General features: G+C 56.4%; 9 protein-coding genes across 9 annotated transcripts; 4 read left to right on the forward strand and 5 right to left on the reverse strand.

Moving 5' to 3' along the window:
* Positions 1-2,402: 2,402 nt before the first annotated feature.
* LY79DRAFT_267155 (uncharacterized protein) lies at positions 2,403-2,869 on the forward strand. The gene has a single exon (XM_060551987.1). The coding sequence runs from the start codon at positions 2,526-2,528 to the stop codon at positions 2,781-2,783; it is 258 nt and encodes an 85-aa protein (XP_060412612.1). The 5' UTR covers positions 2,403-2,525; the 3' UTR covers positions 2,784-2,869.
* A 159-nt stretch (positions 2,870-3,028) lies between these two features.
* On the forward strand, positions 3,029-4,182 carry LY79DRAFT_558425 (putative peptidase family-domain-containing protein). Its single transcript, XM_060558177.1, has one exon. The coding sequence runs from the start codon at positions 3,332-3,334 to the stop codon at positions 3,869-3,871; it is 540 nt and encodes a 179-aa protein (XP_060412613.1). The 5' UTR covers positions 3,029-3,331; the 3' UTR covers positions 3,872-4,182.
* Positions 4,144-7,584, reverse strand: LY79DRAFT_610064 (uncharacterized protein). The gene is made up of 4 exons (XM_060561935.1): positions 7,082-7,584; positions 6,730-7,023; positions 6,571-6,680; positions 4,144-6,521 (listed from the first exon to the last, which is right to left on the reverse strand). Exons 1-4 carry the CDS (start codon positions 7,253-7,255, stop codon positions 4,475-4,477), a joined length of 2,625 nt encoding a protein of 874 aa, XP_060412614.1. The 5' UTR covers positions 7,256-7,584; the 3' UTR covers positions 4,144-4,474.
* Positions 7,585-7,763: 179 nt separating this feature from the next.
* On the reverse strand, positions 7,764-9,020 carry LY79DRAFT_635028 (uncharacterized protein; the record flags this gene model as incomplete). The annotated part of the gene is made up of 2 exons (XM_060562248.1): positions 7,764-8,931; positions 8,989-9,020. 2 exons carry the CDS (start codon positions 9,018-9,020, stop codon positions 8,154-8,156), a joined length of 810 nt encoding a protein of 269 aa, XP_060412615.1. The 3' UTR covers positions 7,764-8,153.
* A 2,210-nt stretch (positions 9,021-11,230) lies between these two features.
* On the reverse strand, positions 11,231-12,970 carry LY79DRAFT_267254 (GPR1/FUN34/YaaH-class plasma membrane protein). Its single transcript, XM_060551988.1, has 5 exons — positions 12,418-12,970; positions 12,267-12,356; positions 11,952-12,178; positions 11,636-11,847; positions 11,231-11,571 (listed from the first exon to the last, which is right to left on the reverse strand). Exons 1-5 carry the CDS (start codon positions 12,708-12,710, stop codon positions 11,422-11,424), a joined length of 972 nt encoding a protein of 323 aa, XP_060412616.1. The 5' UTR covers positions 12,711-12,970; the 3' UTR covers positions 11,231-11,421.
* A 1,821-nt stretch (positions 12,971-14,791) lies between these two features.
* Positions 14,792-15,737, reverse strand: LY79DRAFT_558437 (CoA binding domain-containing protein). The gene is made up of 2 exons (XM_060558178.1): positions 15,497-15,737; positions 14,792-15,238 (listed from the first exon to the last, which is right to left on the reverse strand). Exons 1-2 carry the CDS (start codon positions 15,588-15,590, stop codon positions 14,865-14,867), a joined length of 468 nt encoding a protein of 155 aa, XP_060412617.1. The 5' UTR covers positions 15,591-15,737; the 3' UTR covers positions 14,792-14,864.
* Positions 15,738-16,282: 545 nt separating this feature from the next.
* LY79DRAFT_670991 (methyltransferase domain-containing protein) lies at positions 16,283-17,320 on the forward strand (the record flags this gene model as incomplete). Its single annotated transcript, XM_060563853.1, has 2 exons — positions 16,283-16,296; positions 16,408-17,320. The coding sequence occupies 2 exons, from the start codon at positions 16,283-16,285 to the stop codon at positions 17,318-17,320; spliced, it is 927 nt and encodes a 308-aa protein (XP_060412618.1).
* Positions 17,321-18,967: 1,647 nt separating this feature from the next.
* LY79DRAFT_558443 (uncharacterized protein) lies at positions 18,968-19,238 on the reverse strand. Its single transcript, XM_060558179.1, has one exon. It carries the CDS (start codon positions 19,201-19,203, stop codon positions 19,048-19,050), a length of 156 nt encoding a protein of 51 aa, XP_060412619.1. The 5' UTR covers positions 19,204-19,238; the 3' UTR covers positions 18,968-19,047.
* A 1-nt stretch (position 19,239) lies between these two features.
* LY79DRAFT_558445 (myosin regulatory light chain cdc4) lies at positions 19,240-20,326 on the forward strand. Its single transcript, XM_060558180.1, has 3 exons — positions 19,240-19,547; positions 19,687-19,920; positions 20,002-20,326. Exons 1-3 carry the CDS (start codon positions 19,367-19,369, stop codon positions 20,028-20,030), a joined length of 444 nt encoding a protein of 147 aa, XP_060412620.1. The 5' UTR covers positions 19,240-19,366; the 3' UTR covers positions 20,031-20,326.
* Positions 20,327-21,027: the final 701 nt, after the last annotated feature.

Consider the following 21,027-nt stretch of genomic DNA (forward strand, 5'->3'; position numbering starts at 1 on the left):
CCGGAGGCCGGCGTGGCGGCCAGATGCCAGGTCGCAGGCGTGGCGTACCTGAGCTGCCTCGGGAGCGCGTCGACATGTTTTTGCTTGCAACGCCCAAATCTACTCTGATTGTAGCGCTTGCGGTAGTGGTGATGCTTGCCGAGGCTAGAAGTCGGCAAGGAGGCATAATGGGACATGAGGTTAGACATAATGATCTTGACGAATGAATCTGCATACGCAATGAAAAGAGACATTTGCTCTTTAACATGTCTTTTCATTACCTTTCGCGAGTGAGCTCGTCGTGCGGACGATGTTGACGAGTTGGTGAGTAAGAAGAGAAGACGGATGCTATGGTGTTGTTTGTGCAACTATCCGCAATCACTCTGAAGTGTAGCCAGTCAACTAACTACCTTACATACTTACCCATATACCCCACCACGGCCGAGATACTCTAGCAGTTTACAGTTAGCGGATAAGGAAACAGAGCCTAGGACCAGGACCTGCCGAGCCTTATGTAGTCGTGTCGATTAATATACGTACGGGGCGCCATCACGAATTCCCCGGTAGATCATGTCATGAGAGCCCTGCCGAGTCTGGTTCGTGCGTGCCGAGCGTCCCCCGAACGTCAATTGCCCCTAGGAAGATGGCGGAATCCGACTCCGTTGATCTTTCTGGTTCATTATATACCTTATACCTTGGTATGGAGCAAATCGACTCTGAAAACTACCGTCATCGCCCATCGGCTTTACCCCAGTCGGCACAAAGTAGCTGACGAGCCGGTCGGCATGAAAAGGGAGAACATCCGAGGCCAAGTGCAGACGGGATCTGTCGAATCGCAATCCAACCTTGCTCCTCAGACCCTTGGTCTTGATGGCAGCATCTTATTGTTTCTCTCCAAGGCCACCGACTTCACGCCCGCTTCGGAAAGCGGCATTCATCGCGACGAGGAAGAAGTACAGGCACGCCAGGGCACCTGGTCAGGAAGCTAAACGCGTCAGTGGTACAGCCGCCATGGCCGTTGGGAGAGGGTTTTCTTCCATAACGGGAGCGATTGCCAGACATGGCTTCGTCGGCATTCCCTTGGCTATTTCTCTAGAGTCTTATTCAACCTAACTTTACTGTACACTGTACGGCGATGAACCTCGGGGACATGGCAAAGCAGGCGACTGGAAGGGTGGCCAAGCTGTGGCAGCCAGGAAGCTGGGCTGTCGAGTGAGATCATCCAAGAACATATATGGCCCTCACCTTGGGCCTCTAGAGTTGACTTCTACGAAGGTCTGGAAGGAAACCTCATTGATCCTCACAAATGCGCGAGGGAAATATTGGTCGATAGGTTAGCGAAAGCAGTGGGCACGGGATCTGTCGAGTTATCCCTTGAGCCAGAAGAAGCAGGTAAGCAAACCCTCGGGTGTCCGAATAACGAAATAACTTTGGTGAAAAAGTCGGAAATGGCTGACACAGTTGCTTGCCTAGCTCTCTTCAGGCTCGTTGCCTACCCTGCGCAGGAGACTCGTGGACATCCCGCAAAGCAGGGACAGGCCTAAGCCATGCGATCTACACGGCAAGATGCACGTTTACGTACCACGACTAATAGTAGCGCAACGGGACCCTCCGCGGTGGAAGCAAGGTCCTGCAGGTGTTCGACGCATGGGTTACGCCATAAACTCGAACCCAACGAGTTGATCGGCGCATGCCGGAGCACGGCCACTTTGACAATGGTATTACCAAGCGTTTGGGAAGCTCTCCATGGGCAGCCGTCTCGGGTTCCCGCAGAGCATGGAATGTCTTAACCTGGCGGGGTGTGATCGCGGTGTATGCATGTAAGAAACAGACGGAACGAGAGGAGAGTCTGGGGTATCACTCTAGTCACTTGCCAGTCCAGTCAGTCAGTCAGTCAGCCCGCCCAACCCCTCGACGAGCCGGGGAAACGCAACCCAACGAGTGAAGAAGGCCAAAAAGCCCAAGGCGGATGGATAAACGAGCTTGGATATGAGAGAAACAAGGAAACAAAAGGCGGACCGGTGCCGGGCCCCGGTCCGGCCATCAAGGTGTCCCACGCCGTTTCGAGCGGGGGCCGAGAACCCGGATGGCTCACCGGCTCAGTCCCCCCCCCCCCCCCCCCAGCTTCCAACCTACGCCAAAAAGTCCTCCTCTCCCCAGCCTCACCGAACCCTGAGCCAGCACGACTTAGAATCTCTTGGCCGTGGAGTCCTGTCTCTGCGACCGAGCCTTGCTCTCGCTACGCCATCGGATTGGCCAACGGACTCGGCGGAACACAGAGGTCATCGCGAGCTTGGCTGAGCTGACCGCGCCTTGGCATCACCAAACTAACACCCGCAGAGTCAAGAGTGTTCTAAGAAGGCAATCGTGACCGACGCGGCGGACTCCACTGGAGGGGATATCAGGACCGGTTTTTCTTCTGCCCCCCCGTCAAAGAAGCTTGCTTACACGCCTACGCGAAGAGGGGAAATCGGAGGGATGAAGGAGGTATCCGACTAGGAGAAGCAGCCAAGAGGGCTGGCTGGCTGGCCGACAAGCGCAGAGACATGAGAAAATTTCCCTCAGCGGCAGCAGAGCGGGACAAGCTATGCCTGATCAACACACACACACACACACATACACGGGCGACTGGGCTCCAGGGTGGAAAGGATTCACCTGCCCGCAGGCACGATCGAAGGACCGAACCCACGCAAGTTCTCTGCAGGGCATGGCTACCAAAGTCTTGGCTCACCGACTCGAAGAGCCCATGGAGCTGCCATTGGAAACCCGGGGAGGCGAGGGCGAGAAGAGAGAGGGAAGAGTGAAAAAGCGTGATTTCGTGCGGCATCTCGCAGCTATAAAAGACTGTTGCTCGCCCTCGCATCAACTGCTAATTCTCAAGCTCAAGCTCAACCCGTCCCGCAGCAGCTCATCCCATCTTTGAGCTTCACTCACTCGGAATCCCCCTCACCCCCTTCTTCAACACCTCAAAGCCGAGATGATGTACGGCGTCGCCACCGCGGCTCTGCTGCTCTCCGCCCTCGCGGACGCCACCCCCCTCGCCCGCCGCCAGGCCTCCGAGGCCGTCCCCGCCTCCGTCCCCCCCGCGGTCGCCGCCCCGACGCCCCAGGCGCCGTACGACTGGTCCGCGGGCTGGCAAAAGACCTTCCCCGTCCACCAGTCGTGCAACTCGACCCTCCGCGCCCAGCTCGAGGCCGCCCTCGCCGAGACCCAGCAGCTCGCGGCCCACGCGCGCGACCACATCCTCCGCTTCGGCAACTCGTCCGAGCACGTCCGCAAGTACTTTGGCGACGCGCCCACCGCCACCCCCGTCGGCTGGTACGACCGCGTCGTCAACGCCGACAAGACCGGCATGACCTTCCGCTGCGACGACCCGGACCGCAACTGCGCCACCCAGGACGGCTGGGCCGGCCACTGGCGCGGCGACAACGCCACCCAGGAGACCGTCATCTGCCCGCTGTCCTTCGAGATCCGCCGCCCGCTCTCCGCCGTCTGCGGCCTCGGCTACACCGTCGCCGGCGCCAAGCTCAACACCTACTGGGCCACCGACCTCCTCCACCGCGTCCTCCACGTCCCCCTCATCTCCGAGGGCGTCGTGGAGCACTACGCCGAGGACTACGCCGAGGCCCTCGCCCTCGCCAAGAACAACGCCACCTACGCCGTCGTCGACAGCGACGCCCTCCAGTACTTCGCCATCGACGTCTGGGCCTACGACATCGCCGCCCCCGGCGTCGGCTGTTCCGGCGAGCTCGAGGAGGACGAGGACGAGGAGGAGGAGAAGCCAACTTCCACGACCGCTGCCGCCGGTTCCGCCGCCACAACACCCGCCGCAACCTCCAGCGCGCCCCAGGAGTGCCACACCCACGCCGACGGTGCCCTGCACTGCGTCTAAGCGGCATCGCCTAGTCTCTTCCTTCTTCCTCTGCTTTTCGACTCCAAGACAAAGCCCTGGGCATGAACGAGAAGGATAAGAGGAAATAGGATTCGAACGTGAAGGAGCGGAGTAAGGGGTTACATGAACCTTGCAATATTCTACTATGCATGCCGGAACGATACCACTGGTTCAATGATTAGACGAATGAGGAAACATTCCAAACGGCTTTTTTTTTTTTTTTTTTTTTTCATGAGAGGATTTCTTAATGCACATAGACCTTAGAACAAACACCCTCATTATTTATAAGTCGAATAATAATAATAATGCCATTGCCTGTCTGAACAATATGCCGCTCAATGTTTCCCATCTTCCTATCTTGAATGTTTGAGGAAGCATACTCTAGACTCCCTCGAGTCTCCTTGCTTTGTCTTACCCCCCCTTCCCACTCCGCTGGCCTGGTTGACTCGTCGTTCAACAACCGTTGGTTAGCCCAACCACTCTCTCTCTACTCCGGAAGCGCCTGTACACTGACTGATGTGTCTGTTATTGTATCATGATCATTAAACCAATCACTAGAAACCTAAAAGGAAGCTCCCCAACGGCACTACGCTATGCAAGTATTTAGTCCACAATCAAACCCTCCAAAACATTCATAGCTTTGCTCCCCTCGCTCTCGAACTTGCTGACCATCGCCTCGCACTCCTGGCGCAACTTCGCCTCTGCCTGGTCTGCGTTGTGATAAATCCACTCCTCGACCGTCATGCGCTTCTCGGGGCTTGTCAGCTCAGAGCCCTTGTGCAGCAGTCTGTCGACAGGGTTCCTCTGGTCGGACTTTTCAGGAGATCCGAAGATGAGGTCAATATCGACCGGGTTCCAAGGCGTTGCGCTCTGGAGGCTAGCCAAAGCCTTCCGTTTACACGGGGAGCTTGGCCGTGCCGGAGTGGATGAAACGAGTGCGTGTGTCACCCGTTTCTGTGAAGTGGAAGAAGGCCTCGACGAAGGAGGCTGGTTCTCGGCATCCGACGATTGAGGAGAAGGCGAAGGTGAGACCGCCGCTTGCCGAGCAGACTGGGCAGGCGAAATGCGAGGCGTCCCATGTTGGTGCTGAAGACTGTGACGAGCCGAAGATGTGACGACGGGTGACGAAGGAGGCGCCGGCGAGCTCTCCTTTGGAGCGCTTCTTGGCGTGGGCTCCGGCTCGGGTTCGGATTCGACCTCTTGCTCCACTTCTGGTTCGCGCTCTTCTTCTTTTTCTTCAAGTTCCTCTTGGACCTCCTCAGGTTCATCTCCCAATTCGTCTCGCTGGTCGGCAGGTGCCGGCGTTTGCCTTGCAGAAGCAAACGACTGACGCACCGAGGTGTCCGCAGACGCTGTTTCATCCTCAGCTTTCGCTTCAGCTTGAACCTCAGCCTCGGGTTCAACAACCTCAACCTCTTTGGCCTTGCCAACATTTTCCAAAGAAGCACGCGAGGCGAGAGATGCCTTCGAGGGGCGACCGCGCTTCTTGCCTGTGCTCGTACGGGCAGGCTTCGTGATAACGGTGGTAGTGCTAAGCTCGTCTTCCTCCATGGCAGCAGCAGCATCCTCCGTTTGGGCCGGCTCAGCGGGCACTTCCGGCTCAACCTCTTCAACGGGGGCCTTCACAGCCTTGGCTTTCTGCGCCTTGGTCTGTTTGGACACCTTGCGGGTTCCCGCGGCCTTACGTCCCTTCTTTGGCACTTCGACCACCTCGGACTCATCAACCGTCATCTCGGCCTCAAGCTGCTTCATTTCTTCATCCACGTCGTCCTCATTCGCGACGTACGGCTCGGCATCGAACATTTCACGGGTTTCCGAAAGCTCAGGGCTGGCGGCAGCACCGGAGCCGGCGCGGCTCTTCTTTGCCTTTGACTTTGGTGCGGGTACCTTGCTCCGTTCAGAGTCGGAATCTTGCATGATGTCCTCGTCGTCGGTCAACGGACGCTCGAGATCGGCCTCTAGCTGCCGGGTGATCTCGTCATCGTCCTCGGGAAAAGCGCCGGGAGCGCCTCGCGAAGACACGACCGAGGCTGTTGATCTCTGTGACGTCCCTGAGGCTTTACGTGTTCCCTTGGTTCCGGACGCGTTGGCAGTTTTCCGGCCTTTGGGCGCCTTCGCCGGCTGCTGTGGTGCATCTGCAATGCTGATATCTTGTTGTGATTGCTCGACCATTGAGTTGTCAGCAGTGGCTTTACCTCGACCGCGGGCCGTGCGCTTCTTTGGAGCGGGTGCCTCAGAGACGGTGAGCGCAGACTCGTCCACCTCGTCACTTGTCCGCTTGCGTCCTCGTGCTGGTTTAGGTGGAGGGGGCACCTCCTCTTGCGGCATCGCTTCGTCTTCAACTACCTCGACAGGCTCGTCCTTCTTGGCCTTGGTCTTCCGGCCCTTGGTGGCTGCCGAGGCCTTCTTGGCGCGAGCACCCTTCTTGCCGCCCATGGTGGACGTTGTCGTCAGAACGCTGTCGTCGTATTCGGCGGGAACATCAGTCATCGACGTGATGTCAGAAGCTGCTGTCGCTACGGACTGCACAGAGAGCCTCGATGCTGTCTTGGAGCCTCTAGCTCCCTTGCCCTTGGGCTTCCGTGTGGCGGCGTATTGATCCACCAGGGCGAAGTACGGGCAGGAGGGTGATCGGTTGAAGTGCTCGTCCCTGTTACGGGTCAGTCATGCCCACCTCGATGGACTGCTTGGGTACGTACATTGGCTTGTCGTTTTGTTCCCAACCGTCCAAGGCAAGCTCGCAATAAGTGCATGTCGTCATGTCGTTGTATTCAATGGAAGGGGTGTACTTCCAGCCTGCCTCGGCGAGCTAAAGACAAGTCAGCAGAGGAAGGCAGGGTCGCGACGGAGCGACTGACCTGCTTGATCTTGTTTTTCCAGCCTCTCTTTCCTTCGTGGGGCCACCGTCCGTCAAAGGTCGCCTTCCTGGCCTCAACCATCCGGGTGCTGGCCGGGTCCTCGGTCGCCAGGTCGTTGATGTTGGCCTCGATGCCTGCAACAATGGCCCAGCCGCAATTGGGAGAGTGCTTAAGATGCTCCTCAAGGGGCCTGTCGCCTTCTTCCCAGCCATCAAGAGATTTGTTGCAGAGGAAGCATGCGACGTTATCGGGGTTATCGGGAAACGGTCGCCAAACGAAGCCTGCTTTCGCGAGCTGGGGATGGGGTCAGTACACGGCTTCTCCTCAATTTTGTTCTGGCTCCAAGACGCACTTCTCCAGGCACGAGATATTTCATGTGCGGCCAAGTCAAGTTCTTGCCGCCCTTGATAGCGCCAGACTGGCGGCGCTTCGGCGCAGGATAGACCTGGTGGAAAGAGCTCAGGCGGCCCTCGTATGTGAAGTATTCGCTCGGGACCAAGCCCTCAAAGGCCAGGTTATCGGTCATGATGGGCTGATCCGTGGTTACGGTGGCTACAAATGTCGAGTTCCGGTCGGAGTGAAGCTGGTCGCGATCGGGAGCGCGAAACGGTGGCGCAAATAGATGTGCACAGGACGAACGAACGAACGCGTCGATCGCAGGGAGCAAATATTAGTCGCAAGTAAGATGCATCGGATCGTAAAAGCTCGAGCAAAGGTCGCGTCGGTACGACGGGGAGTAGAGATGTGTGAAGATATTGTCCAAGGGGAAGAGTAGAATTGGCTAATGGTCGGATGCGGGAATGTTGAAGCAAGTCGGGGTCGGGGTCGGTAAAGGCGAGGGCAAATGGCATTGGCCATCCCGATCGCGTTTGTTTACATTCAAACTTCTTGTTCCCGTTGCTATTAGCTTAGTTGGTGGGTCCAGCGGGGTGTGGCTGAGCAGCCCTCAACGATTTGTGGCTGAGCAAATCGACAACTGTTGCTTATGTAACCCGGACTAAACACATAAACAAACCAGGACCACATACCACCATGAAAATAGTCTGCACGCATTCGTCGTGTTAGGGTAATCGGTAGTGCATAACATCTATCTGTAAAGACATTCTCGGCGCTGTGGGAATACATCTGTGTATGACAGCTGTCATCTCCAAATTCCAATCTTTCCACTCGCTCTTCGTCAACACATCTTCGTCTCAGCACAGCAGAACTGCTTTCTCAAATGGTCCGCGTCATGTCCAACGAAACAAAAGCCCTGGAGGTGTCAGATCACGAGCGGTGATATCCTGCCGCTATCTCTGGCTAGTCTGTCGTCAAATCCCGTTCTCTCGCTAACATACCATTTTCCTTCGGTCCATACAGAAGAGAATGACGGCGGGATAGTTATCCTTCGTTGCTCAAGCTTGTTCTCCATCCCTGGTCTGTACCTAGTAGTCGTGGGGCATCTTGAGGAGCAAGTCAGCAGCAAAGTGAGGGAGGCGTCTGAGTAAAGGAGCCATCCTATTATCGCCCTCCTGACCCATGATGCATGCCATGCTAGATATGCAGTACCTAACGAGTAGCGACCGCAGAGGGTCGTTGTCGAATGTATTATTGTAGACGGTTGGAATGGTGAGGAAAAGGGCAATAAACAGTTCCTTAGTACGAGGGGCGTGTATCAAGGTCAGACGGATCTTGCGAAGGCAGAGATCGTTGAGATCGGCGATTCTCCACCTATCCGCGAGGATGTACAGGTTCGTGTGTGTGCGAAAAACGGTTTCGTAGCCAGTGAGGTGCTGCTGCTGAATATCCTTGAGCCATGCCTCAGTTGCAAAGCTAGACTCGGTGATCGCTCCATCGGAGGCCGTTGTGTTGGGAGAGAAGTGCTGCTGGCAAAATCTGTATTGAGCACTCGACTTTTGTGGACTCTCGTCTTCCTGAGAAATCCCCAACATCCATGTATGCAGAGAAATCGCCTCTACGGCCTCGTCGGTTTTGGTGAGCTCGGGTGTGCTGTAATCCTTGGAGTATGCGTACTCCATCAAGTTGACAAAAGTAGATGTCTCGACGTTGCTCCAAGTCACAGACTTTACAACCACGCCAGGACGACCGGTGCTCACAAGGGAGTGAAGCGCCTGCGATAGGGTGGCGATACTCATGGAATGAACTGTGAACTCGGTTTTCTCAGAGCCGATGATGAACTTGATGCTTCCCGACTTGAGAATACTATGCGATATTAGCAGGCGTCCTGCTCTGAGACCGGTTTCGGATCAGTGGACTTACTCCTCCATGTTGCTCTTTCGTTTGAGAGACATCGCGAGAGTTTGCGAAATCGAGTGAAGCCGAAAAGTGTAGGTGTAGAAAGTTTTCAATCGAGGGTGCGAGTGGTGTATTACCCGAAAGTGGAAGAAGTACAACCAAGAGCAAAAAAAGGAAGGAAGCCTTCAGATTTCGAAGCCTGATTTGAGGCAACCGGAATTTTCAAAGGAAGGGAGGAAGTCAAAGAAAGAGCTAGAAAGCTCGGCTCGGCCGTGAAATCATAACGGCAGCGTGTGGGGAGCCGACGAAGATATCAACTGCATGAACCCTGCCTGGCTGACAGCTGTACTTTGTGCCCTTCCCCGATCCTTGTTCAGCTCCCCGGGCCAGTGTTTCAACCGATTACTGCATAGTAGTTGGCTCGACGGCTTTGAGCGGTGCCCTCTCAGGCTAGAACCAGCCAATCGAGGTCATCAGTGTCGAGATACAGAGCAAAAAGGAAGACCCTAACCGTCCTAGAAAGATGACGGTGGGCAATACGTTTAGGTATATATACTAGACGAATGGCCCCAAAGGTCTTTACCGCGGGGTTACGCCCCGTATCGGTCTCAGTATGTGGCAGATAGTCTGTATGGTGGCTATGGGCGATATGCAAGTTTTGTCCTAGGTGGGCACACGCTACAGGAGATTGACTTACTGACATGATGCGACAGGGCCAAGACGTATGTTGAAAAGTTAACCAGCGAGATGGCTACATCAAAGCATCAAGTAATGGAGCCGGGTTACAAAAGTGGAAGATTGGTTTTCCTGTCTTGTTTCCGGTCAGATGGGGGGCCAAAGCCAGGCCGAGGGAGTGAGTCTCGTGAATACACATGCCTGACTTCTTGAGCAACAGCCAATATTTGGCGGAAATCCTAGGAGAACTTTTCTTAGTTGTATAATTGGTCGTAATTGCAGCTGTACTCCAGGCTGGGGTTGAAGAAACCCAAGAAGCATACCCAAAACCATGATCTGATTGTCATAACATCTACACTTTACGGTCAAGTGTTAACCCCTTTAATGAACCACCCTTGCATGATTTTAAATTTCCAGACACATAATTCCAAGACAAAACGCACAACTGCTGCTTTAGACTCTGATAAAACAAAGCGGCTGCGCAAACATAACAGTCAAAAGCAGGCCCATGACGCTGGAGGCAGTCTTGATGTCCATGGAAGATTCCATCGCAGAACTTCCACTTGTCACAGGATTCACCAGCGCAAAAAGTTCAAAGTCGAAAAGCACTCTGCTCTAAGAAATTGATGCTTAAAAAAAAAAAAAAAAAAAACCGAAGCGACTGATCAATGAGTTCACGAAAAAAAAAGTCGCGGAAGATCAAATTTATGTCCCTTCATACTTAGTTCCTCATATGCTAACTACAGTAGTTAATCTATTTCAATGGCTCTATCCTTCTCTATGTCGAATCGTCTTAGGCGCCGCCTATTTCACGGCGACGGAGGCGCAGCGGACCGGGGTGAACGGGCCGGAAGAGCATGGACAATCGGACAGCTCCATGGTACTAACCGAGTTGGCCAGATCGCCTCCAAATCAGAGCCCAGGCGTGTATGTACGTTTGGCCATAAACTAGATACACTGCTGCATGCGCGGTGGGACTGAATTGTAGTGATGCTCAACGAAGTTGCATTTACACATACGCCCGTCACAAGAACTAAGGCTGCATGGACCTGGGCACAATTTTTAGAATTATTGGGAAGAAGACAAGGCTGATAAGACCACCAAGCGCCTCTGGTCCGTCTCGGAGATCGCCGGGTGTATATCTTAGGATCAGCTTTGTTGTTCTTCGCATATCCATCTAGTCTTCTGCCCTGGGGTGTTCGAGGTTGACAGGAGTGGCTGTCGTTGCCAACACTCCTTTTCAATGTGCCATTAGGACAGAAAACAAAAATTGGACATCTAGAAATCTCTCTGCAGAAAACAGCAGCGGCAGTTAGTGTATGGACTATGGAAGACAGTAGTTTGTGACTAAAAGGCTGCGCTGACAGCTTGTGCGATGGGTGCAGCGGCTGCTTGGGCATAGTAATTCTTCGAGTCTTGGATAAAGTTGCGTGTGCTCATGTATTTAAATCAACTCAACCTTGGCCATATACCCGCTTCCTGACTTCTCGAAACGATTCCCTCTTGAGTCTCTGCTCGATAAACTACAAAAGAGGAGCCTATCATCACGAGAGCAATAGTATAGCTGTGGATGTGGGCGAGTTTGAGTGGCCGGAGAGGTCTAGAGCCATCCATGTTTGTAGAGCTTTACGCGGAATGTCGCATTATTCGTAGTGTTAAACCCATTGAACAAGCTGATGTACCTAGGTAGTAAGATGTTTCTGATACCGTCGACCTACTTAACGCATCGGCATGGCATATGGCTGAACCATGTCCCTGGCCACTGACATACATAGCATACCGCTAAACGTGACTCGTCTCGCTCTTGCCCCGGATCACTCTGCTCAAGTCGCCGACGGGGAGCTCCAGCGGGAAATCCAAAGACGCCAGGAGGATGGCGAAGATCAGCCACCACCCAGCCATACAAGTCGCGAACGCACAGCCGCCGGCGCCCTGCGAAAATAACCAGTCAGTTCCAGTCCGGTGGCGCGCAAAGGGCGCTCCCCCTCACTCATACATCAGAGCGCCAGGAGGACAAACCCACCTTGAGTAGCTTGGCGGCATACGCCGCGTTTCCGGTGTAGTCCATGGCCAGGAACCAGTACGCGGCCGTGATGAGGCAGAAGGTGGCGGCGAGCGTCAGGAAGATGATGAAGAAGACGACGTTGGTGCGCAGCGAGCAGACGAGGAACACGACGCAGATCATGGCCATGGCGAGGGTGAAGAAGCCTGCGGATACGGTGTGGTTAGCTCTATCTGATCACCACAGGCGCATCGCTGTCTGCCCGAAAGGGGGGGGGGGGGGGGAGACACTATCCGACGATCCGACGTACCGAAACTGGCGTTGAACCCCTGGGTCGTCAGCCCCGCGGCTCCGGACGCCGCACCAGCGGGTGCGTAGGAGGAGAAGGCCGCGAAGGAGGGGTTGAGAGTCGCGCCAAAAGTGAACCAGAAGGCTGAGAAGGTGAAGAAGACGACGGAGGGGAAGGTATTGCCGAGGACCCATTCAAGGAGGCCACCGACGAACATGAGGAGGCCGCCGAAGAAAAAATACGAGCCGCTGAAAGGGAGGTTTGGTCACCGTTAGCTGCCGTGTACAGAATAGGGGGGAGGGTGAGAAGGGGAGGGAGGCGAGGCTGTGGACTTACATGCCGGCCGCGCCGCTGCCGCCTGCGCCGCGCCACCCCATGAGGTCGCAGGCCAGAGGCGTGAGCGAGATGAGGAAGCCGACGATGGCGCTGTTCCGTGTCAGTCAACGATGTATGCAGCGAAAAAAAGAGAACCCGGATCGAGGCTCACATTGGCGTCGGGTTGCCGAAGGTCTTGCGGAGGTCCCCTTTGACTTTGTTCTGGGGTGAGAGGTACAGCTTCTCGAACAGCTCCGGTGACATGCTGACGGACCCGGCCGTCTTCATCCTGCTGAGGACATCGTCGCGGCTTGCGTGCGGGGCGATGTACTCTGCCTCAGGGTCGTCGTAGCCGTTGGGCACTCGGTGCGACCGGTTGGACCGGTGCTCGGGGTGGCGGTGTTCTCTGTGGTACGAGTGGGAGCGCAGATCACTGATCTCTTCCTTGTGGTCATTGGTCGACATTCTGTGGTATCCTTATTGTGTGCTATTATTATCTTGTGCAATATGGATACGACGATGCAGGCTGTGCGATGGCGGTACAAAAGCTTTCCGACGAAGGAGGACAAGAGATGGCAGCAACCGGTGATATAAGCCAGGACGGGTTCATTACAGGAGCCCGTTGATATAGACGGCCTGGATGGAGTTTAACGGCCCTGGTCCTCCTGCAAAAAGCATCCATCACATCCCACCCACCCTTGGACGTTGTTCAAACACCTAGGTGCAGACGGGCAGACGAGGGTAAACGGCCTTAAGCTCTTGGCAAGGTTCTGCTGACAAGCCGGTTCAAGCGGACACATCCAGCACCCGTAGCGTCGAGACGAGACCACAATTCGCAGAGGTGCGCAGCCAACGATGTCCACATCATGCAGAGAAGCTCCCCGGCCCAATCCATCTGCCGACGGCAGTGGAGCAATCGGCACGCGACCTGCAGGATTCGGTACAGGGGGTGCTCCTGTAGTATGGCATTGGCTCGATATAGGATCTACGGCGAGTGACTCGTGGACGACCAGGAAAAGTGTATTGGGGGAAGCGGGAAGCGGGCGCACATATCTGTGGCCCGAGAATTGCTGGAGATGGGAGGGATGGGCGAAAGGATGGCCGGGGCGTGCGGAGATGGAGGCGGGGAGGGCTGACAAGGAGGAGAATACTGTGTATCACGTCTCTGGCGAATGATGTCAAAGAGGCGTCTAGGGAAGGTTCCCCGGCATAGTCTCAGGTCAGCGGCCGCAAGGAGGGGGAGCTGCCATCTAGTCATTGACCCGGACACTTTGGTACTGATACTATTGTATGTGTCTGTGCCCAGGTGAGCTGGTATAGGGATTTTCTCCAGATGAAGCTTACTCGATGAATCTCGACGCGTGTAAGCAAATGTTTTAGCGGGGTCTTGCGTCCACGACATGGAGCAACAGAGGTTCTTGTGACAGAGACTCCATCGACGTTGCCGCTAGCAAAGTGAGTTGCCGGCATTCGACGGGACAATATGGAGAGAGCATGGGGACAGGCGGAGCAGAAAGTATAGGTTTACCGGGATCGTCAAGAAGCTCGACTGGTTCTGCAGCCGTGTACAAGTCCCATGCGGCCGTCTTTCGTCTCCATACACGTGGAGGTCCTATTACGTATTAGTCAGTGGGCGTCAAGTCATGCCTGGTAGTCCGGGAAGGGGGGGAGGAAACCTGGGGTTCGGCTACGGGTTGATTGGCTGGTTGGTTAGTCTGCTGCACGCTTTAGGGTATAAAGCTTCACCTCGTGTGGAGGCACAAGCGCAGAAGAGGAATGCGGGGAAAGCTTAGGTGGGTTGAGTGACGGAGAAAAGGGATGGGGGAGATCGGAGTAGCGGATGAGGCGTGTGCGTCTGCGAGTGTAGGACCAGGTGCCGAGCTTCCTGACATCTACGCTGTGGACTTGCAAACCAGAATGGATGAACAGGGGGTGCTGGGCTCGCAAGATGACATGTAGGAGGATCGGCGGAGTTGGTCAGAGAAGAGGATGGAGGGCAACTCTATTCTTCAGGGTCCCATGTAGGATCATGTCGCGAGGGAAGACATACGCGGCGCTTGTGTGCTCCGCATAGATGATGAGCTATCTCGTGACAAAATGCATTACTCAAGGCTCAATCGCGAGCTGGCGGGAGATATAGCTCTGCTACTTAGCCCTCGTAAGACTTTACCCTGGACTGGACAGGCCTTTTTGGTTTGATCGCGCCAGAGAATAAAAACACAAGATCCCAGCATTGGCCGACCGTCCGACGCATCTAAGCAGACTGACTTGAAGAGGGGGGGAGATCGTTGTGATGGTTTGGCCCGGCATCTCTCACGACGGGAGCAAATCACGCAGGCGAAAGCGAGGTTACGGCAGGGAGGGGCAAGGGGGGCGAGGATGCTTAGCCTGCACGCGCTCGGTGACCGGTGACCTGGCCAGGAGGAAACTAATAATCATTTATCTCGTAACGGCATGTCGGGTATCTAGGGCCTTCGTACTCTATTGCTCGACATGACGGGCCCTCACACACTTGCAGCACACTCACACACACGCGCGTGCTGAGAGAGACAGAGAGACAGAGAGAGAGAGAGAGAGAGAAAGAGAGAGAAAGAGAGAGAAAGAGAGAGGGTGAGAGCATCACAGCTTGCCAGCGGCCTTGAGGGCCTTGTCGCCGTCGACGAGGACGCACCAGCCCTCGCCGCCGCGGGTGCCGCCGCCGAAGCCGGCGACGACAGCCTCGAAGGCGCCGTCGGCGCGGGCAAAGGCTATGACCTCGTCGTCAAAGGTGCCGGGCTGCAGCCAGACGGCGGGTACGCCGAGGCTCTTGGCCTCGCGCAGCACCTGGAGGGTCGCGGGCGGCGGGGTGATGACGGAGACGGCCGTCTCCTTGGGGTTGGGGAGGGCGGAGAGGTTAGGGATGGCCGGGTGGTCCTTGCCGAGGGCGTTGACGGTGCCGGCGGTCGGGTTGACGGGGATGGCGGGGATGTCGCGGTCGAGGTACCAGGCGAAGACTACGGGGTTTTGGGTCAGTTTGGAGGGGGAGAGGAGATGAGAGGGCGAGGGCGAGGGCGAGGACGATGCGAGGAGTGTGCGGTTGTTAGTGAGGATGAGGGTGTGTGAAGTGAAGTGAAGTGAAGTCAAGTAAAGTGAATGAGTGAATGAATGGATGAGTGAGTGAGCTTGAGGCGAGTGAGCATGAAAGCGTTGGTATGGTAACTTCATGTATGAGACGGCGATTACAGGGGCGGGGATGGCGAGGGGGCACGCACTCTTATGGCCGAACTTGGCGGGGTTCGAGCTCGCGCCCACGACGGCGAAGAACTTTGAGGAGAAGAACACCCGGGCGGCGGCTTCGGTCGTCATGTCGGGCACTAGTGTCGGCGCGGGGCAAGGTTTTGAGATGGTTTATAACTTGCGGGCACGGAAGGGGGTGAAGAGCGAGGGAGACGGAGACGAGGTAGGAAGGGTGGTGGGCAAGGTGAGGCACGCGCGGCGGCTCGGAGATTTCAAATGGTTTCTTGGGAGGGGAGGGGAGGAGAGGAGCTCCGAGCACGTCAGCCACGCAGTGGGGGAACGGGCCGAGGTCGCCGAGGGGGACTCGGTGGAGGTTACGGCCCAAGGCGCGGAAATGGTGTCGGTGGCCGACGGCGCGACACGGTGATTGGCGCTGAGGGCCGCGGCTATTCTACGATGCCTTCTGGCGCGCGTTCCTGGTTCCGTCCCTGGTTCTGTCCCTGGTTCTGGTCTGGTGTTGTGCTCCTCAACGGGGCATCATGAGGTCTCCGGCTGGTTCACGGATGACGAAGAGGGCCTGGCCTGGCCTGGCCTGGGGTTTGAGTTGCCGTGGTCCGAGACGTAAGGATCGGGGTTGATATCCGAGAGCTGACGATAAGAACGACAGCCGCCGCCGCCTGTTTTCCTTTGAGCACAATGCGGCGGCAAACATTACACATCATTGAGACATCATTGGCCGACTACTATTGACCAACCTCGGCAATCCGGTACTTCTCCTTCACTGCAACACCGTAGCTTATCACGCTTACATGACCGAGACAATGTCTGTCTTTGCGTAAGTCTTACAATCATGACACTGTCACAGATACACACACACACAATCATGTCATGCCATACGGATACTACAAGTCTCACGAGACGGGGAAGCTGACCCGAGAACAAACAGGCGATCGACGTTTTCGGCCGCCGGGTACGCGGCCTTCCGCCCGTCCTACCCGGCGTCGCTCTTTAAAATGGTGCTGGCGTACCACAAGCCGTCGTCGGCCAACGGCACGGCGCTGGACCTGGGGTGCGGGCACGGGGTCGTCGCGCGCGAGCTCGCGCCGCACTTTGGGCGGGTGATGGCTGTCGACCCGAGCGCGGGCATGGTCAAGCAGGCGTCCGAGTCGACGCGGGACCCCAAGATCACGTTCCGACAGGGGGGCGCCGAGGACCTGTCGTTCGTGGGCGACGGGACGGTCGACCTCGCGGTGGCGGGCCAGTCGGCGCACTGGTTCGACTACAGGCGGGCGTGGCCGGAGCTCGGGCGGGTGGTGCGCGGGGGCGGCACGCTGGCGTTCTGGGGGTACATGGACAACATCCTGGTGGGGTTCCCGGCGGTGAACGAGATCCTGGAGCACTTTTGCTACGGCGAGGGGGAGGCGGCGCCGGGCAGCGGGTGGGAGACGATGGAGCGGTACTGGGAGAAGCCGGGGCGGCAGGTGCTGCGGGACAACCTGGAGGCGGTGGTGCCGCCGGCGTCGGAGTGGACGGCGGTGAGGCGCATCGTGTACAACCCGGACCGGCGGATGGCGCAGGTCGGGACGGGGCCGGAGGCGGAGGCGGCGTGGCAGCGCAAGAGGCTCAAGTTGGGCGAGTTCGAGGGCTACGTGCGCACGTTCAGCGCGTACGTTGGGTGGAGGGACGCGCACCCGGAGGTGAAGAGCCGGGCGGAGGGCGGGGAGGGCGACATAGCGGACCTGCTGTTTGATCGGCTGCTCGAGGCGGTGCCGGAGTGGAAGGCCAAGGGGGACAAGTGGCGGGAGGTCGAGGTCGAGGCGGTTTGGGGCACGGCTGTGATCCTGGCCAAGAGGAGGTGAGGATCGTAGTGTTGTGTGAGTGTTGTATGCGGCGAGAGAAAGGAACATGCAAAGTTTGTCGAGCAAGAGAGAGATAGTGTGTGTGTGTGTGTGTGTGTGTGGTTGTGTATGCGAGGGAGTGAGAGAGAGAGACAGAGAAAGCGTGATAAAGAGTAGCTGCGGCCGGGACGACGATGATGACTCGCAGGCGAGGTTTAGACTGGGGGGGACCAGGAGAGTCGGGACGAACCGCAACGTGCCAATTTGCAGCAGAGCATCGGCTTTGGACGGTCTCGTCATGAAGAGTGATCGGCTTGAAGAGTTCGGCGTAACTCTGACCTGGGTTACTCGGGCATATACTTTGGCAATCAAGGTTGGATAGCTACGTAGTAGTTGTAGTACGTGCCATACGGATAACTTGACAGGATATTGATTGATACTGGGGACGGTGGACATTGCTGGCGCGAACCATGGGTTTGGCAGCATTAGCAACTTATTCGAGAGCCGTGATTGGCGGCGGCAACCAAGAACCTAGAGATTGTCGGCTTGGTTGTACGGTGCGTGTCCACCGCCCCCCAGCGCCAAAGACCCGCTTGGGCCCCAATGTCGTTCGTTCATTGAGGGTTAGCCAGGTAAGCGCAGCTAAGGTAGCATGTGTGGGTAATGTACGGATACACCGGGAAATGTGGACGTGTGTGATGTTTACGTGTGGTTGCCCCGTCAGGTTTCAGGGACGCTTGCCGGCAGAGGGTTATCAAAGGCGAGAGAGAGAGAGAGAGAAAGGGAGAGAGATAGGGGATGGATGCACTGTGTTTGCGACCCAGACCGCCAGTCTCAGTCCCAGTCCCCGGACCGGACCTAATTGTTCAGCGGGGCTTTTCAATAGTTGTCCTCCCCGTCAGTGTGTGTGTGTGTGTGTGTGTGTGTGTGCGTTTGTGCCTGCACACCGCCGCATGAATAACAGTGACTGGGAATGTCCATGGCCCCTTCCTTGACTTGAATAATTGTCCCGGATGAAATAAATAAATAAAAATAAAAAGTGAACACGGATAAAGGGAGCGAGGCAGGAGACTGGCGAGGGGGGGGAGAGGGGGGAGAGAGAGAGAGCGGGCATAAAGTGTTTCGACCGTCAAACTGCAACCTCCGAGAAACATCATCACGAACCCGCCGCCGCCGTCTTTCTGTCCAAATCATCTCCTGCTTTCTGCACTGCAAGAGAGAACCCGACGATTGCTCCATCGCCTCTGGTTTGTTTATCCTTGGTCAACGGCTCCCTTACCGTAACACACGCACTACACACCATCACAATGGTGAGTTTCAACCCCGTCCTCCCCCCTCTGCCTTGCCCTCCTTCCCCTTGATTGCCTTGCTTTTTTTTCTTTCTACGTCGCATGAAAGGAGACCCCGATCCGATGACGCCCTTCGTCCCCGTACCGCCGCCGGAATGTAAACAAAGGAGGGCCGGTGATTCCAGCCATTCAGTCAGCGGCTGCCCCCCTATTCCCGCCCCCTAGCGACGACCGAAAGAGGGAGGGGAAAAAAAACCTGCGTTAGCGCCCAGGTCGGTTCAGCGGCGAACCTTGCAGGAAGAAAAGGGACAGACAGACAGCAAGCAGCAAGGCACGAAGCAGCAAATGCAGCAGCAGCAGCAGCACCACCACCACCACCACCACCACCCCGCCACCCAGTGGCTGTGACTGGCTGTGGCAGCAGCAGCACCGGCGCCGCCCATTCACCAGCCAACGGCATCAACCCAAACAACCAGCGAACGAACGGAAACAGTGAGGCGGGGGGGGGAAACGACACTTGCTTTCCCGATCAGCGCCAGTCAGCCAAGCCAAGCCAAGCAAAGCAAAGCAAAGCAAAGCCAGGCGCATTTCAACTCGATCACGACACTTTCTCATCCTCGCACCACTTTTTTTCCCACTTTGCAGCTGTCGCATCCATCCATCCATCCATCCGCCCATCCGCCCGCTTCATCTTTCCCCTCGCGATACTTTTTCTGCTGTCCGCAACATTACACATTCTAGACACACACACACACACACATTACCCACATCATTCGCAATGGCTTCTAACCAATACGACGCTCAGGCTTCCACCAACTACAAGGAGGCCTTCTCCCTCTTCGACAAGCGTGGCAACGGCCGCGTTCCCGTCGACAGCTTGGGCGACCTGCTCCGCGCCTGCGGCCAGAACCCCACCCTCACCGAGATCCGCGACCTCGAGAAGAACATCGGCAGCGACTGTGAGTGTTTCCCCGTCATGCCAGGCCTTTCCATCCGCCCATGACCACCGCCATCGCTTGTTGTTGGTTGGATATCTCGCCGACCTGACCAGATACCCGCGCTCGGAAGGGACTTGCACTAATCATTCCACCATTGCAGTCGACTTCGAGACGTTCCAGCGCATCCTCAACCGCCCCGGCGGCTTCCGCGACCCCGGCGAGCCCGAGGAGTACTGCCGCGGTTTCCAGGTCTTTGACAAAGACATGACGGGCTTCATCGGCGTAGGCCAGCTCAAGTACATCCTAACCAACCTCGGCGAGAAGATGACCGACGACGAGGTCGACGAGCTGCTCAAGGCCGTTGACACGAGCTCCGGCCAGGTCAACTACACCGGTAGGCACCCCTCTCCCCTCCCCTGGCGTCCCGTCGCACCCCCGACTAAAGACATTGATTGCTGACTGACGGCCATCATAGAGCTTGTGCGCACCATCCTCGCCAACTAGATTGCTCTCGCTCGATATCCCGAGGAGAAATGAGAAACGATTCACGCAAGTTGGAGCGAGCGTTGTAGAACCACACAAGCCGACGACGACGCCGACGACGCCGACGACGAGAAGGTGACGGTGATGGAGAAGAGGATATTTTGCATGGCTGGCACAATGGGAATGGCGTTTGATTTGCGTTTGCGATTGCGTTGTTCGCTATTGTAGGGAGATTCGGGCATCCTGGAGTCGAGCTCTACAGCAGAGACTTTACTCTGGATCATATACACAACAAACACACACACACACACACACACTTATGCCGGGGCCGTACAGGAACCCATACAAAAGAATAAAATACCATAATACCGAAACAAGGCCTTGTTGTGACAGGGATTGCACTCACCCATCTATCGGCAAATGTTGGAATGAAGTCATGGACACTCAAAGTATCTCTTGCTATGCCTCCTTCAGCAACTTCTCCTGCAGGCCCGACTTGATCATTATCCCGATGCCAACAATGGCGATTCCATTCTCTACTGTCCGGCGCAGCCACCGCGACTCGCCCCCCATGTTGATCCACAATGTCGCACCACGGCGTGGCTGGTCTGCCCGGCAACAAAGGACCCCCCCCCCCTCCCTTTGCCCAAAACGGACAAGTGCTCCATGTCTTATGTAAGCTCGGTGCTACTAGGCGATGTGTCCCGCACCTGGACCTGCAGCCCAAAGGGTCCTCCTGTCTGGGGCCTCCAGCACGTAGCTCTCCCTGTCGGCCGGGTCGAAGAGACCGATAGACAGATACGGCCACCAAGGGTTTGGACGATTCCTTTCAGACCGACAGACTAGATGATATGATTTGAATACTCTAATTGGGTCCAATGCCATGTAGGTAAATCAGCATCCGTCATTGTCGTCGGGTACAATTAAGACAACGATACCCCGCTTGCTCCGGCGTGGAGCGTCGCAGCCCTGGGCGTCTTAGCGCCGGGAGCTCCAAGGCCCTCTGCGGCTGCTGCTG

Source organism: Colletotrichum navitas (assembly GCF_030913465.1).
Source record: "Colletotrichum navitas strain CBS 125086 chromosome Unknown LY79scaffold_43, whole genome shotgun sequence".
Lineage (NCBI taxonomy): Eukaryota > Fungi > Ascomycota > Sordariomycetes > Glomerellales > Glomerellaceae > Colletotrichum > Colletotrichum navitas.